The sequence below is a fragment of the Callithrix jacchus genome, chromosome 7 (genome assembly GCF_049354715.1).
Source record: "Callithrix jacchus isolate 240 chromosome 7, calJac240_pri, whole genome shotgun sequence".
In the NCBI taxonomy this organism is placed as follows: domain Eukaryota; kingdom Metazoa; phylum Chordata; class Mammalia; order Primates; family Cebidae; genus Callithrix; species Callithrix jacchus.
In genome coordinates this window covers 114,705,632-114,722,945 of record NC_133508.1, presented here as the reverse complement: position 1 = coordinate 114,722,945, position 17,314 = coordinate 114,705,632, and the positions used below count along the sequence as shown (strand labels likewise).

At 40.4% G+C, this 17,314-nt stretch overlaps 1 protein-coding gene across 2 annotated transcripts in view; it reads right to left on the bottom strand.

Annotated features, from left to right (window-relative positions):
* Window positions 1–17,314, bottom strand: part of AK5 (adenylate kinase 5) — a 307,643-nt gene that overhangs the window by 64,579 nt on the left and 225,750 nt on the right. For both annotated transcript variants that reach the window (XM_002750991.6, XM_009001517.5), the window contains exons 9-10: window positions 11,253–11,295; window positions 7,651–7,695 (exon numbers count right to left, since the gene is read on the bottom strand). In XM_002750991.6, coding sequence (XP_002751037.1) covers window positions 7,651–7,695; window positions 11,253–11,295 — 88 coding nt within the window. The remainder of the gene's footprint in view (window positions 1–7,650; window positions 7,696–11,252; window positions 11,296–17,314) is intronic.

Here is a 17,314-nt window from a genome sequence, read left to right as displayed (position 1 = left end):
AAAAGGGGCCTTGGTGTCTGCATCCCTTCAAGGGAGAAAGAACTGTGAGATCTGGTGCCTGGGTCTGGAGTTGGGACAGTGCTCCAGTTGGGCCAGGCCCACGGCGAGAGTCAGATGGCAACTTATCCTCTAGGAGGCCCCAGCTGTATGACTCAGGGCTCTCTAGAGTAACAGAAGCAACAGGATGTACATATCCTGTTGCTTATTATCCCCATTATAAGCCCATATATACATATGGGCTTATTGTGAGAATTGGCTCACTCCATTACGGAGCCCAAGAAATTCCATGATAGGCTTTCTATAAGCAGAGGAACAGGGAAGGTAGGGGTGTAGTTCAGCCAGGGCCCAAAGGCCTGAGAACCTTGGGGGCTGCTGGTGTCCATGGGCAGGAGAAAATGGATGACCCAGCTCCAGAAGAGAGTGAGTGAATTCATCTTTCTTTCCCCAGCCTTCTTGTTCTAGCTGAGCCAGAATAGATTGGATGGTACCCACCCACATTGGTGAGAGTGGATCTTCCTTACTCAGGCCACTGATTCAAATGCCAATCTCTTCTGGAAGAAATACCTTCACAGACACAGCCAGAAATAATGCTCTACCAGCTAGCTGTGTATCCCTTAACTCAGTCAAGTTGACACCTGAAATTAACCATTACACCCACCCCTAGCTCATGAGCTGCCTGATTTCACTTCATAGTGGAGACTCAATCAAATCCAGTCTGGGTTTTCTTAGTCCTATCCAGTGATTTCTGATAACCTTGATAGTCCAGGTCAAAGTTCAGTCTCCCTGTCAGGGTCATTCTCCCACCTGGAAGGTTTTCTTTGCCCTCCCTTCAGTTCTGGTTCTTTAGTGCTCTTGATTCCGGGGGCTATACTGCCTCCTCCTTCCAGCCAGCCCCCTGCTTTGGGACCTCCTGCTACAGTCCTCTTGGCTTTCTTCTGACAAGTGCACAGGCTGTCCTTTTAGGCATCCTTTGCACCACTGGGCACAGAGAAACACTCAGAACTTTTTCCAGGCCTCCAGGAGCCCAGAGAAACAGGACTTTCAGCAGATGCCCCTCTTTTCCCCTGACCTCTTCCTCACATGTGTGAGGCTATTTGCTTGGAAAGACACAAGGAACTTTTTCCCTTTGAGATCCTTAAGTGCAAAATCTGGGGTTTCTGTCCCACATACACACGTTTCTGTCCCACATCAACACACCCACCCCAACCCCCAAGTCACCCCATGGTAGTTCTCAAAGTGTGGCCCACAGACATTGGAGGCCCCCTATTTTCATTATAACACTAAGAGGTTATTAGCATTGCAGAGGTGGTGCAGAAGCAATGGTTATAGCCTGTGCTGCACTGCAGCAGTGTATTAGTCCTGCTGTACTAGTCGTGTGCTTCACTACCATGTACTCACGGTAAAAAACAGAGAAAGAAAATGCCAATGTTACATAAGAATGCCCTTGATGACACAGTGAAAAAGACACACTTTATTTCATTTTGACCCTTAAGTGCACATCATTTTAATATTTTGTGTGATGAAATGAGAAATATGCATAAGGCTCTTTAGCACACCTATGGCTTTTGGTTTTCGCTTTGGAAAAAGCATTTGTGTAATTATTTAAGTGGCTGAATCAGTTGCTTTTAAAAGTGAACACTATATCTACTTTCTGAAAGGACATCTCACAAACAAACTGCGGTTTTCTTCAGACTTCAGTATCTGGCAGACATTTTCTTGAAAATAAATAAAGCCTGTCACTTGAAGAAAAACCAAAAACAACAAGCAGTGTTTTTTGCCAAAATTGATGCTTTCAACCTCCAGATCCACCATTTATAGCAATAACTCAATTCCCCAATGTCTTACTTGAAAAATCAGGATAGTAACAGTGCTTACTCCAGGGGATGTGTAGGAGCATTCAATAAGATAACATTATAAACTGTTTATGTAGTGCCTGGTACGTGTTAATTGCTCAATAAATGCTGGCTCCTATTACAGCTACACTGAGTTAAAATAATCCAATTTCTTTCAGATTTAATTTAACCAAATATGTGACTTAATTCCATCAAAAGTGTTCACGTTGAGCACCAAGTAGATACTTTACAAAATCAATTCATGGTTGGGTGTGGTGGCTCGTGCACTTTGGGAGGCCAAGGCGGGCAGATTCACCTGAAGTCACGAGTTTGAGATCAGCCTGACCAATGTGGTGAAACCCTGTCTCTACTAAAAATACAAAAATTAGTCTGGCATGGTGGCATGCACCTGTAATCCCAGCTACTTGGGAGACTGAGGCAGGGGAATCACTTGAACCCAGGAAGCGGAGGTTGCAGTGAGCTAAGATCACACCATTGTACTTCAACCTGGTGAAAGAGTGAGACTCCATATAAAAAAAAAATCAAGTAATGGTTCTTTAATAATAAGGCAATAATGAAATGACAATATGGCTATGATGAAATAGTGGCAGCAACATGACTATGATGAAATAGTGGCAGCAGGCATTGCAATATTGAGTTTTAAGCAAAAATTCTTATTTTTCCAGTTTTCCTTAGGAAAATAAATAGGACTATTTGTGCAGTGGTAAAAAAATGCATGGATTAACATAAAACATTGCCAAAATACCTTCCAAAGTTCACTACTTAAAAACAGTTTATCACAGCAGTAATGCCAATGTACACCAGGCTACCTGCATTCCTGACCCATTGAAAGCTATGGCCTTTGAATGATATCTTGATCATTATGTCATTAACCTCATACCTCGCCTGAAAAGTCAGATGTGTTTTCCAAATGGGAGCACTTCTACTGAAGCTTTGGATATAAATTAGCAGGAATTTAGATTATGTCACATTTTGGGCATAGGTAAGCAATGAAAAATGGAGAAGGGAAAAAAGAAGCCAAAATAAATTGGCTTATAGCAAAATAACGATCAGGAGATTAAAAAAAAAAGAAAGAAAGAAAAAAGGAAAGAAATGTACCAGAAAAAGTTGTGAAAAACGGTAGGAACCTGTTAGTGGGACATATGAGGCTCCTTAAAGGATATTTTTACATTTTCCAAATAACTTTCAGTTTACGGAAATGACTGAGTCCCTGTCTTATACCATCAGTGCAGGTTCTCATATCTTGTGTGTGAACAACTGAATTTCACAGCATCTTTTCCGATCCTTTGATCATCTGGTCCTACCCTGTGGGATCCCTTCTTTGTTCTCTGAAAGGTATTTCTTTATAAATAGCTACCGAGCTGCTTTCCTTGTGAACAAGAATGTACTATTCACACACTTAGTCAAAGGGTCGACTGGGTCCTTCCTTGCCACCTTCCCCGTTGGTGCATATGGTACACTTGCCCTCAACATATTTTATACTCAGATGACCATCAGTGCTATCCCCTGCTCCCACTTGTGACGACTGCCCTGCAAATGAGCAAAAAACAGTACCAGCTCAGGGGAAGAGTTGCTTTTGCTTGTTCTCAGTGAGAAGGTAGCAGCTACGTGGAGAAAGGAGCATCTGATTAGGCTCCTAATTAACATAAAAACCATCCTGCAAGAAACAGCCACAGCAGCAGCAACAAGCTGCTTGTCAGTTCTAGGCCAGGAATTCCAATTGCAATTTTGGTTGTTATGGAAACAGACCACACTGCTTCTTAAAGAATTCATTATTCCAATAAATATTTGTTGTTCTAGTCATTAAGTAGTACCCAAACGAATGATGTAGACACAAGGGAGGAGGAGCACAGAGGAGGAAGGCTGGTGATTACAGCAGACTTGTCAGAGAGCTAGAACTTAACCCTGACCTTGGGGCATGATTAGTAGGGGAGAAGGCATTTTGAGTGAAAGGGCTGGCAAAGTACAACATGCTCAAGAGATAATAAGGATGCAGGCGTGGTTGGAGCCAAAGATTGACATGGGAGTATGGTGGGAAATGGGAAAGACACACTGAGGCAGGCAGCAGAGAGCTTTGAAGGCCAGTCTAAGGAGTTTGGACATTTCTGTTGACAAAAAGGAGCTGATGGATATGTTAAAATGGGAAAGAATGGTTCAGGTGTATTAAGACAAATAGTGAGGGCATTAACCTAGACTCTGGCTGACACTGCAGCTCCAGTGTAGTTCAGGTAGGTGCCAAGACCATAATTTAAAAAGTGAAAGAAAGTTCAGTCATCTCAGAGAAAACCACTGTTTCACTGAAAGAAACTGACTTTTATTTATTAAAACTCATCAAAACAGGCCAGGCATGGTGGCTCATGCCTGTAATCCCAGCACGTTAGGAGGCCGAGGTGGGCGGATCACAAGGTCAGGAGTTTGAAACCAGCCTGACCAACATGGTGAAACCCCGCCTCTACTAGAAATACAAAAACAAACAAGCAAACAAACAAAAAAACCTCATCAAAACAGCTATGGGTGTGTCTATGACATCTGGAATATTTTTATAAGGTTTAAATTGGCATACAATAAAGCAGTCCCAAAATACCATTCTGCCACCTGTCAAGGAAGTATTTGGAACTAAAGCTTTAATTCTCAGAGTCCAGTACATACACTAGAGGAAGAGCAGTCATTTCCCCCTGTATCACAGTGGCTTTATACCTCTACTGCCCAAGCTAAAATCTGTTTCAATTTTGTTTTTGTTTTTGAGATGGAGTCTCACTCTGTCATTAGGCTGGAGTATAGTGGCATGATCTCAGCTCACTGCAACATCCAACTCCGAGATTAAAGTGATTATCTTGCCTCAGCGTCCCAAGTAGCTGAGACTACAGGTGTGCGCCACCATGCCCACCTAATTTTTGTATTTTTAGTAGAGATGGGGTTTCACCAGGTTGGCCAGGATGGTCTCGATCCCTCGACCTTGTGATTCACCAGCCTGGGCCTCCCAAAGTGCTGGGATTACAGGTGTGAGCTATCATACCCAGCCTGAAATCTCTTTTACAAGAGTAGTGACTGATCAGTAAATTAAAATACAGGAGAGTTTGGTTAGCTAGAAGAAAAATCTTCTGCTCAGTGCAGCAGTTCTTAGAGTGTATTCTGTGGACCCTTGGAGGTCTCGAGCTTTGTCTAATTCCAAAGTTCTTAAACTATGCTGTTTGACCTTCTGAAGGGCACAGGACTTAGTAATAGGTGTGAGTGAGGTCTTTAGCTATGCCTAGAGAGAGATAAGTGCATTTGACAATACCTTTCACAGTTCAACTATGAGTGCTAAACAATGGATAAATCTGAAGTAATATTACTGCTAAAGACAGTAACAACGACCATAAAACATACTGTATTATTTTTAGAAGCTTCTTTGGATCACATTATTAAAAACACAGATTTCTATGTGATAATAAAGGGCTCTCTGATGGTTAATACTGAGTGTCAACTTGACTGGATTGAAGGATACAAGGTATTTATCTGGGGTATGTCTGTGAGGGTGTTGCCAAAAGAGATGAACATTTGAGTCAGTGGGCTGGGGAAGGCAGCTCCACCCTTAATCTGGTGGGCGCAATTTAATCAGCTGCCAGCAAATACAAAGCAGGCAGAAAAATGTGAAAAGGAGAGACTATCCCAGCCTCCCAGGCTACATCTTTCTCCTTTCTCCTAGAATAGGAAGCTAGATGCTTCCTGTTCTCAAACTCTAAGTTCTTCAGTTTTGGGACTCGGACTGGCTCTCCTTGCTCCTCACCTTACAGAAAGCCTATTTTGGGACCTTGTGATCACATAGGTTAATACTTAATAAACTCTTCACATACACACACACACACACACACACACACACAAACACACACACACACACACACACATATATATATATATATATATGAACCCTAATACCCTCTAGAGAACCCTGACTTATACAGGCTCCTACTTTGAATTCCTAGCTGTCAAGTTTAAAGAGTCTCCCCTTTTCCTAACTTGGCTACTAATATATAAAATGAATAGAAAATATAAGACACTGTGTATGATCTGAATGCCAAGAAAATTGATTATTAAAATTAAGGTGGAAAAGGTAATTTTAGTAATCTACAGCACAACTGATTTCCCTTTACAATTATGACATTGGGTTACTCTTCCATAGGAGATATAAGCAATATAGGGAAAAAAAGTAAATTAAGTGTGGAAAGAGTCCATCCAGTTCCTAAGGTTAAGGTCAACTAGAGTTAAGCAGTTGACAAGTGGACCTAAGGTAGGTCTCAAGAATTCCCATTGCTTCACACATACATATGTGTCACACATACATATTGCCTCCTCTCACCTCCCATTCATCCTTTCACTAGCTCCATCTCTCTTTTTATCTCTCTGCTTAAATGTTACACTCTTAGGGAAGCCTTCCTGGTGACCCTATCTAAAGTAATCACCTAATTTTACTCCAAATACTTGACACAGATTGTTCTCTATTTCAGCTCTTTGGTTCCTTCCTAGCACTTTTCAAGGGTAATGACATATTCATTATTCTCTTAATCTAAGATGGCAGCTCTGTGAACCCCCACTGCCCAGCACGGGTCCAATAGTCAGTAAGCATGTGTCAGATGGCTGAATACATGAGACAGTTTGCATTCAGGTTAACAACCAACACAACTGAGTGGGGGAGGAGGGAGAACCCGAGTGAGGAACTACAGTCAGAGACCCTGGTCCCCTCCCTGCTCCAATTAACTGAATAACCGTGATCAAACCCCTTAACTTCTCTGGGCCTCAGTTTCCTCATCTGACAATGAGGGAGCTTTACTCAGAGATTTCTAAAGAATCACTCTGATTTTAACCAGGAATCTAGGTTTATCTGATTATATTTCTGTGGTGTTGACAGCCATTCTTTTCCCACTCATTGAGGAGGTGTGGACCTTTTCATTATTTCTGAGTATAAATAGACATTTTCTGGAAAGTGTACAGGTAGGTGTACTCATTTGTTGAGGGACTTGAATGATTAGAGGAAAAAATACTAAGTTTTGAAAGGACAATATTTGTCCTTTTTTGGCACATTTTTAACTACTGTACAACAGTTCCTTTTATTTCCATGAGGAAAACTAGAAATCTGGCTTTCACGCACTCATTAGCTTCGTAATCTTGGACAAGTTCCTTAACCTTGCAGAGTCTCAGTTTTCTTGTCTACGAAATGGATATGTAACAGGAATAGACTAGCTAATGGAATTGTATAAGGATTAAATGAGATAATCTGGGGCATAGTGGGCACTCAGAAAATGTTGGTAAACCTCAAAGGCATTTTCTCCCACAATTAATCCATCAGTAAGTTTCACTGTACTAGAGCAAAGAGCAAATTAGACAGTTTTTACTGTTTGCTTTGGAGAATATAGGGTCTGGCTATTGAGGTATATTTGAACATGTGGCAATTGATGCGTTCAGCTTAGGAAGGAGGGGTCAGTGTTCAAACAGAAAAGATGTGTGTTAGATTTTTATTTTTTTTGTGTGTTAGATTTTTAACACATGACAATCTCTTACCCTTTTAATGCACTTTGTTATTGTACAGCTAAACTTGAAAGTTTGACATTCCATCAAGTCCTACATTTTCAGCATAGATGCAAATCCCAAAGAAATATAAAACTGCATACGTGAAAGCAATAACCTGGAAAACTTGGGAGTATTTTTTGACCAAAAAGGAGAAAAGACTTCAAAACAGGGTGAGAAATAAGTCTTTTTCATTACCAAATTCTTATTATTAGCAATTGTATTGTTAGAAAATGCAAGGGCTATTACTCACCAATCATGAAAATAACTTTACATTTTCTCAAATCTTCCATGAAACCTTTAAAATAAGAATAACTTAAGTTACTGGCAAGAAAAACGGTATTGAAGTCCTGGTTTTACTCATGTTATATAAAAACCCAAACCTTGTAGTTTTATTTGATAAAAAGCTTGAAGTTGAATAAATGTGTGTAGAGGCTACAATTAGTAGGCACCGATGAGACCATTTCAGCCTTTGTTTGTTTGTTTTTTGAGACAGTCTCACTCTGTTGTCCAGGCTGGAGTGTAGTGGCTTGATCTTGGCTCATGGCAACCTCTGCCTCCTGGGTTCAAGCCATTCTCCTGTCTCAGGGTCCCAAATAGCTGGGATTACAGGCATGCTTTTTGTATTTTATCAGCTGCTTTTTGTATTTTTAGTAGAGAGGGGCCAGGCTGGTCTTGAACTCCTGGCCTCAAGTGATCCACCTGCCTCGGCTTTCCAAAGTGCTGGGATTGCAGGCGTGAGCCACAACAGCCTGCCCATTTCAGTCTTATCCCCCGACCCAGGTAATGCATTTTTATTTTAACACACATGATCAACTTTTGCTGGCAAAAATTTATGTCATTAAATAGCATGAATCACAAAGAAAGCTATTTTTAAAAATTACTTTTAAATCATCCTAACTCTCTTACTTTGGTGTTATTTCACATTTAAAATATTTGCTAAGCTTCCTTTTAATGAAGATGGTTAAAACACAAGTAGAGTATATGGAAAATGATATTTTAAAAAATAGCTTCTGCTTAGAGCAAATAATGTTATTTTCTATTCAAGGTAGTAATATAAAATTTCCTTTTAAAATAAATGTATTTGAGTAACGACACTTCACGTTTTCTGTAGATAACTACTTTTGAAAGTCAGATCATTATTCTGACAGGAAACATTTTTTAGTGAAATTGGGGTAGTTCATTTATATGCACAATACCACATTTTGGAGGAATTCACAATTAGCTGAGTGAAAGCCCCAACTCTACCAGAGAAAGAGAGAATGGGGCATGATGCACTGGGTTGGGGACAAAGAGAGGAGAAAAAGCTGGAAATAGAGGAAAGAAGTAAGTTTGGGGTTGTTGAAGCCATATGGTTTTCATAACAAAAAACAAACAAAAAAAGAATTTTTAAAATCAAATCCAGTCTCTTTACAGAATAGTCCATGGTGACAGGAAACATCTTACATTGCTTGAAGTTTTCTATTAAAGGCAGATACATTCGTGTTTCTAACATTTGGGACCAGATGGTCATCTCAGACTAGCCTGTGAGTTTACGTTTATGAAGCTGAGGAACTCTGAATCTATTTGCAATCCAGGAAAATGGCCATGGTTATTAGTGTGGTTTTTTTTTTTTTTTGGTATAATTGTATCCTATTTCAGTTTTATAAAATATAACTATTTTAAATTTATGATGGCACATAAAATTCATCTAATGTAGTCATTACAAATTAAGTACATAGTTTTTAATGATATGGGAACATTTTTGTTTTTTGAGATGGACTCTTGCTCTGCCACCAGGCTGGAGTGCAGTGGTACGATCTCAGCTCACTACAACCTTTGCCTCCTGGGTTCAAACGATTCTCCTGCCTCAACCTCCTGAGTAGCTGGGACTACAGGTGTGCACAACCACACCCAGCTAATTTTTGTATTTTCAGTAGAGATGGGGTTTCATCATGTTGGCCAGGATGGCCTCGATCTCTTGACCTTGTGATCTGCCTACCTCAGGCTCCCAAAGTGCTGGGATTACAGGTGTGAGCCACCACACCCAGCTGGGACATGTTTACGCTGTGATATATACAAAATATTTGGAGATACTTATATATACACATGTATTCTCAACCATGTAAAAATAGATATATAGGGCCGGGCGCGGTGGCTCAAGCCTATAATCCCAGCACTTTGGGAGGCCGAGGCGGGCAGATCACGAGGTCAACAGATCGAGACCATCCTGGCCAACATGGTGAAACCCCATCTCTACTAAAAATACAAAAATTAGCTGGGCGTGGTGGCATGTGCCTGCAGGCCCAGATACTTGGGAGGCTGAGGCAGGAGAATTGCTTGAACCCGGGAGGCAGAGGTTGCAGTGAGCCGAAATTGTGCCACTGTACTCCAGCCTGGCGCCTGGCGCCTGGCGCCTGGCACCAGAGTGAGACTCTGTCTCAAAAAAAAAAAAAAAAATAGATATATAGGCAATGCATTGGAATGAAATGTACTACAATGTTAACCATGATAATTTATAAGTCATACGGTTTTAAATGGCTTTTATTTTATACCTTAAAAAATTTCTACAGTGAGTATGTGTTAATTTTTATAACCAGAAAAAAATGGGAATATTTATTAGGCAATCAGTCATCCCCTATCCAGTTGAGACGAAGCTGATTGTTTGCACCTGGCTAAGTGACAGCTAAGTTATGGCTCATATTTTTATACCTCTCCCCATGAATCACCATGATGTCATTTGGTGACTGTGATTTTCACATACTGCTCTTGCCATTATCATCAAACAACATTTCACCTTCCATCTTGTGCTCATGGATCTTTGCAGGATTAGAGCTGGGGTTATTTAAAAAGCCAAACCGCTTATTTGTATGTGTTTAGGATCAATACTATAAACATATTTCTATGACCCATATAATAACTTTTATTACAGTGTAGAAATATTAGAAGGTATTTTTACTTAGGACAATTATGAACCTTATCTTTTTTGGAAAGTCCCAAATTCACACAATCCTATCATTTTCCATTACAGGCATGGATAGTTATGGGTGGATTTTTTACTTTTTTGCAAGACTTTTTTTTTTTTTTTTTGAGATGGAGTCTCACTCTGTCACCCACGCTGGAGTGCAATGATAGAATCTCCGCTCATTGCAACCTCATAGTCCTGAGTTCAAGCAATTCTCCTGCCTCAGCCTCCCAAGTGGCTGGGATTGCAAGTATGTGCCGCCACCCCTGTCTAAATTTTTTTGTATTTTTAGTAGAGACAGGGTTTTACCATATTGGCCAGGCTGATCTTGAATTCCTTAACCTCCCAAAGTGCTGGGATTACAGGCATAAGCCACTGATCCTGGCCATTTGCCAAACTTATAATATGACAAAAATTACAAAACACTATAATCCTGGTGTAGGGTAGGTTTGGTCCCAAAGGTACACTGCAGGATAGTAACTGCCATGCAGGAAAAAGTGTTTTGTGGTTCAATTATGTTTAAAGAATGTTGAATTAAAGTTTGACAATTCTTTTTACTGCAGGACTTGTGTGGGAGCTTTGGATGCTATTATATACTTGAATCTTCCAGTGGGGACCTGATGTTAAGCATGTTTCTAAGATATTTGAAGACAGCATCCTATTTTTGCTGAGCCTCTCGGGAGTCATGGGCAGTTGGGAAATGCATCTCTTAGTAATGCACCCCTTTGGTTCTTTACACGGATAGAGGCAGACCCAAAGAGTTCCCCAAGAGTTCTATTCTTAGTCATGCTCCCTGTCTAAGGGAAAAGTACATGCTGTAATATTTTATCTTTTGGTTGGTGTTTAATTAAAAAGGAATGGTCAAAGCTACTAAAATGACAACTTTCATCTGATCAGTAAGGAAAACTCACCTCCCATAGTGTCCTCTCCAAATACATTTAACTGGTCATCACCCTGTTAAAAAAAATCACAATATTAGATAATAATAACAGCAGGTATTGTGCTAAACTCCTTGGCAACATGGCATACTTGAACTTCTAAACAACTGTAAGAGGGAGGCATTTCCAAACAATTTTATGAGGGACAACATTTTACAGATGAAGACACTGAGAATTTTACTTGCCAAAGGTGACAGGGTAATGAAGGACAGAGCTCAGATTTAAGCCCGGATCATCTGTCCTGAGTACATGCCCTCTTCTTAACCAGTACAGTATTTCCCCTCTTTTTTTTTTCTTTCAAGTGCAAAATCTATCTGCGGACAGGAAAGCTGACTTCAAGAAGACAAAATCCTTTTAACTCCAAATTTTAAAGCTGGGTTTGGCAACCATTTTCTGTAAAGGGCCAGAGAGTAACTACTTTCATCGTCGTGAGCCATGTGGCCCCTGTAGCAACTACTATTTTTTTTTTAAAGGAGTCTCGCCCTGTTGCCCAGGCTGGAGTGCAGTGGTGCAATCTCGGCTCACTGCAACGTCCACCTCCTCAGTTCAAGTGATTTGGGCCTCAGTCTTTCTAGTAGCTGGGATTACAGGCATGTGCCACAGCTCTGGGCTAATTTTTGTATTTTTAGTAGAGGCAGGGTTTCACCATATTGGCCAGGCAAGGGATCTGCCTACCTTGGCTGGGCTTACAGGTGTGAGTCACCATGCCCAGCACCTACAGGGCAACTATTTAACCATAATTTGCCAATCCCTGAACCAAAGCATGAAATAAAGGAAGTTGGAGTGATCAACTTTTATTGATGCCTACTACCTTTAAATTTTTCATTTGATTTTTTAATCTAACAGATGCTCTATTCCTTATGGAATAGCCCATGGTGGTTGGAAAAAAAATTCAGAAAAAAAATGTATAAAAAGGCACTAAGTGAGAACTTTCACTCTCAACTACATCTTCATCTGTATCATTTCTCCACTGTCACCCATTATACGTAATCACTTATAGAGAGTTTTCTTGAGGCACATAAAAATGACTTCTAGATATCCAGGGATACATGTGAACATAAGTAGATATTATGATCTCCATTTCTCACATAAAAGCATTATAATTTTATCATACATACATATATGTTTATGATATAATACTATTCCATTATACACTGCTCCTCCACTTGCTTTTTCTCTGATCAATGTATCCTGGAGAAATTTCCCAATAAGTACAGAATGTTGTCAGTATCAAGTATCATCAGTTGCACCATATTCTCTTGTATGTACGGTACCATAACTGTTTTTGTTTAATTAGTTCTTTATTGATGGATCAATGAGTTGTTTCCAGCCTTGGACTTTTTTTTTTTTGGAAAAAGTGGCACAGTGAATAAATTTGCATAAATATCATTTCATACTGCAGGCTAAGTTTTGAGGGAGGGGACTGCATGGCCAAAGAGTAAATGTATTTATAATTTTGATAGAATTTTGCCAAACTGCTCCCCACAGAGGTTGTCCCATTTTGCAGGGACAGCTTCTGGCTGGTGCTTTACACCAGCCTCTTGCCTCTAATTCACTTTGATGCCTGAGTCAGTCAAATGAGGTTGTCTTGTTGTATTAACACTCCCTTGAGGTAAACTGCCCTCAAAACGCTTTGTTTAAAGACAGTCTTGCCATCCTGTTTAGAATATATGCCTTCAGGGGAATTTTACTGCTCTTCTTAGATTTGCCTGTGCATCCAGAGCTATTCCAGGTAGAGAAGAGCTTTGAATGGAGTGATCATTCAGGGACAGATTTACATTAATGAATTTTCTTCTGTGAATAGAAAAAAACATCGATTATTCCTCAACAAGCCTCTCCACCACTTCCCTTGTTGAAATCATTGCATTTCAGAGCTTAGGGTATGGGGATCACCTAATCCAATCCTGCCACACACTTTCCCATTTTTCAGATGAGGAAACTGATGTTCAGAGAGGTCATGTGAGGGGCCCATGGCCATGCCATCATGTCCTTAGTGAGGTCAGGATGGGATGAGAACCACTTCTTTTACCACTTTACACGTCTCCTATGGATTTGGTCTCATCAGTGTAGGGGCGTCCCCTCCCCTCTGCTCTTCTGGCCAGGTCCCTATCCACCGAACTGCTGCTAATGGCCCACTGCAGTCTAGCTCCCTGCCACAAGATGGGATGAATCCATGGTGCAGGCTGGGCCCCAGAGCTCACTGCGGTCTCAGGCTGAGGTTAGGATGAAGCCAGGACCACATCTTTGCTTAGCTCTTACCCCTGCACTATACTACTTCTCCTCAGAGGGCTCCCTAATAATGCACTTGCAGGAGAAGTCTCATCTCAGGCTCTGCTTCGAGAGAAAAAACATCAATTACTTCTCAAGACAGGGACCTTGAGGAGTTCCCAAATTCTCAGGGAATTCTGGATTCAAGACAGGGACTTATTTGAAGCAATTAATAAGTTTGCTTAAGGTGCAGCTGCATAGAGGAGGCTCAGGACAGTTTCCTGGAAAAGGACTGTTTAATCTAAATTTGCCTATTGTTTGTCAAACAGCTATTGAGTATATCTAGGTAATGTTGAGAGGAAATCATTGAGTCCTCTCCCTCAATTTTTAATATTATTGTTAGATCATTAGACTTATAGCCACCTTATGGACTAAGCTGTATTAGATCTTTCTTGTACATGACTATCATGTCTGGAGAGTTCAATTGTGGTTACTCTGAATTCCTAAAACAATGCATCCCACTATAAAAGGGCCCATCTGACCTCTGCCAGGCTTCTTGAGTCCAACCTATTTGTATCCATAGCTCTTGTTCACAGCCTTCTATTACACTTGCTCAAATGCCTCACATAAGCCCCATCTTTATTTTCATTAATTCATCAATAGTGAACAGGCTGCTGGGACATGGATGCAACTGTCATTAGTTCTCACCAGGGATGTGGTACATGGACATGAAAGCCCAGGTGACTGGGATGTTTGATTGGAGGGTATCATTTTCCAAAGACTCTCAATAAGTCTCATGGTTCCAATGTGAATATTTTATAAATAAAATTAATCTGGCATCACACACACACACTAGGAGTGAATGGGAAACACTTCTGGTTTTGGTGAAAAAGATACCAAACGGCCCCTGTAAGCACTAAATCTTGTTACTTTTTGAATGTTGGGTGTGTTCTGAATGAAAGGCATTAATTTCAGAATGTCCCTTGGAGGGGGTAGCCTTATTCAGGAGACATCTGATAAGCTGTTTGTGCCAAGTTGCCTTGGAGCTTCCTCTTCAATGAGGCATCACTTGAGAAGACTCAACCCATTAGCCACCAATCGGAGTGCCTGTGGGTGGCTATTTGTGTTCCAGCCTTTTTCTGCATTAAGACTCCATCTAGTCCATCCTTTGTCACCTTAATGAAGTTAGGCTTTGTGTGTACAATGGGACACAGGTGACTTTTCATAGTATTAAACTAGGTTTTGGGGTACATGAAGTGGGATACTGAATCTTCTGAACCGACAAGGAGAGAGAATATGAATATAGTCACAGATTTGATGTAAGTGTCCTTTATGACTCGCAAGTATGAGGCCCAGGCATAGCCTACAATGCTGTGATTAATACTGTGAAGGTGGGAGAAGCTGCAGCAAAGCCACTAACACCAAAAGACAATTTCAGGTGCTACATCATTTTGACGCTATAGATTGGGTTAATACGTTGGTAACTGATGAGGAGAAATCTGTAATTCTATTGAAGGGACACATTTAAAACCTCAAAATGGGCTTAGAGGCTATGGGAAACTGCAGATTTGGATTACAGACTTGCTTTGGTCTCTATCCCTCATCTTCCAGTCAACCAAGACTCATTAGGAGGGCAAAAGGAACCTACATTCAACTATATTTCCCTGTGTAGATGTGTATACAAAAAACCTCCTTTGGTAAGGCTGGGTACAGGTACTATCACTTGTAGGAAGAGTGGCTAACTGGGGGTGTGTATGTGCTTTCCTTTAGGATCAGGGTGCCTATCGTCACTACCTTACAATATGCATGGCCAGTCGTTCCTACTTCCTTGAATTATTGAATTCTAAATGAGGGAGATCAAAGTAGAACAACTTAGTCTCACAGGTGGGTTCACCAATCTTAAGAAACTACCTTCTTCAACCTGCTTTGATTATAGCACAGTGATTGCTCCTGGTGACAGAACCAATTTCATGTGGCATTGCCACAAGCAGATTATATTAGTCTGCTTTTATGCAGTTGATAAAGACATCCCCGAGATTAGGCAATTTACAAAAAAAAGAGGTTTAAAGAACTCACGTTCCACGTGGCTGGGAAGCCTTACAATTATGGCAGAAGGGAAGGAGGAGCAAGTCACATCTTACATGGATGGCGGCGGGCAAAGAAAGAGCTTGTGCAGATAACACACACACACACATACACACACACACTAAAAAGAGCAATCAAAAAGGGATCAGGCTATTTGCCCATCCTTTTACCTGAAAATGACTTTTTTTTGCACTTTTCTTATACCTGTTTTTTTTTTTAAGCAGCAAAATACTTTACACATTAAACAATTTTACAAAATGATGACTGGAACTATTATTTCAGTAGTACTTAGAGTATTTTCAGTATGTGCAGTTTCATCTGATCTCAGAAAAAAACTAGGAGGTAGGCAAGTTTGATGTTCCCCATTTTTCAGATGAGGAAACTGAAGCTCAGAAAGCTTATGCAACTTGGGCAGGATGCCCCAGTGGGTTGGGCTTCCTGATTCCCAAGACCATGTTCTGCCTTCCTCCTGCTGACCTGGATGGAGTGAGATGACACATCCATGTATCAAGTGCAGAACGACAGGGTATAGTAAGCCGGGGGTCGGAGGGGGTATCTCCAGAAATGCTCCTGGTGTCATATGAATAGAGACGAAGATGGATTCATTTGCTAAAAGTGGAGCTGAAGCTGGATCATGCTTAACCAATGATATGAAAATAAATTTTACAGGTTTTACTGGTAAACTGTGAATGGAGTTTTGAAATCCCTTGGAGCTTCAGCAGGAGAATATTGAAAAATAAAAACATAACTGTATTTCACCAGCAGGGAAAAGGGAGATTGGTCCTTGAGAAATATTGAGTGGTTACAGTTCTTTTCTAAAGCATGTTTTCATTTAAAGTAATGGGCAATTTGAAAGAAAAAAAGTATGGGAAATGGTATGCAATTTAGTTACACCCCAGAATTTATTCTGCAGCAAGTCCATTTCTCATTCACCGAAGTCTACACAATTAGAGGTCTGCTTGCTGTAAAGTACGTGTATAATTGAGTAAACAGGGCTGAAAAAAATGCAGTGGATGCTAGACTAACCTTTTTCCAGTTGTATTAAATTGCAGGTTCTCTATAGAAACTGCTTTAATGGATCCAGTTTTCTAGGAGAAATGGTATTTTTCTCCTCTTATGTATAAAGTGCAATATTAGTGTCTCTAATAAGAAATTTTAAAGAAAAAAATTTTCTCACTGCTTTTCTATAAGTTCCTGTTTTTACCATCTCAAATTTGTGTTCAACTCAACTCTCTGCTAGAAGATTATGAAACACTTTGATTTTGCCTTCAGATGCCAAATGTGGCACCAATGTTAAGAAAAACTTTGTTAGGCTGGTGGTTTAAAGGAAGGGGCAAAGTTCCCTTATTTTCATGTAAAGTTAATGTTGGCCATGAAGTCACATCTGACTAGTCTTGCCAAGGAGAGTATTTGACCTTTACCTCTTTGTTTTCCAATTCCTTGTAAAACAGAAATAAAATGGCAAAGCTGAGCTTGAGTCACTGTGAATTACAGGGCACACTGGCTTGTCTCTTACTTTTGTTAGGTGCTGTACATATATAAAGGCTCCATATATAGGTGTACAGATATATTATATTTGTCCTGAGCTTGTTTACATTCTGCCCTTTCTTCTACCTCCCCTCCTCCCTGACTATTTTATATATATATTACTCTCTCTATATATAGGGACCCTTTATCTCTCTCTCTCTCTCTCTCTCTCTCTCTCATCTATCTATCCACACATACACTTAACAAAATGGAAA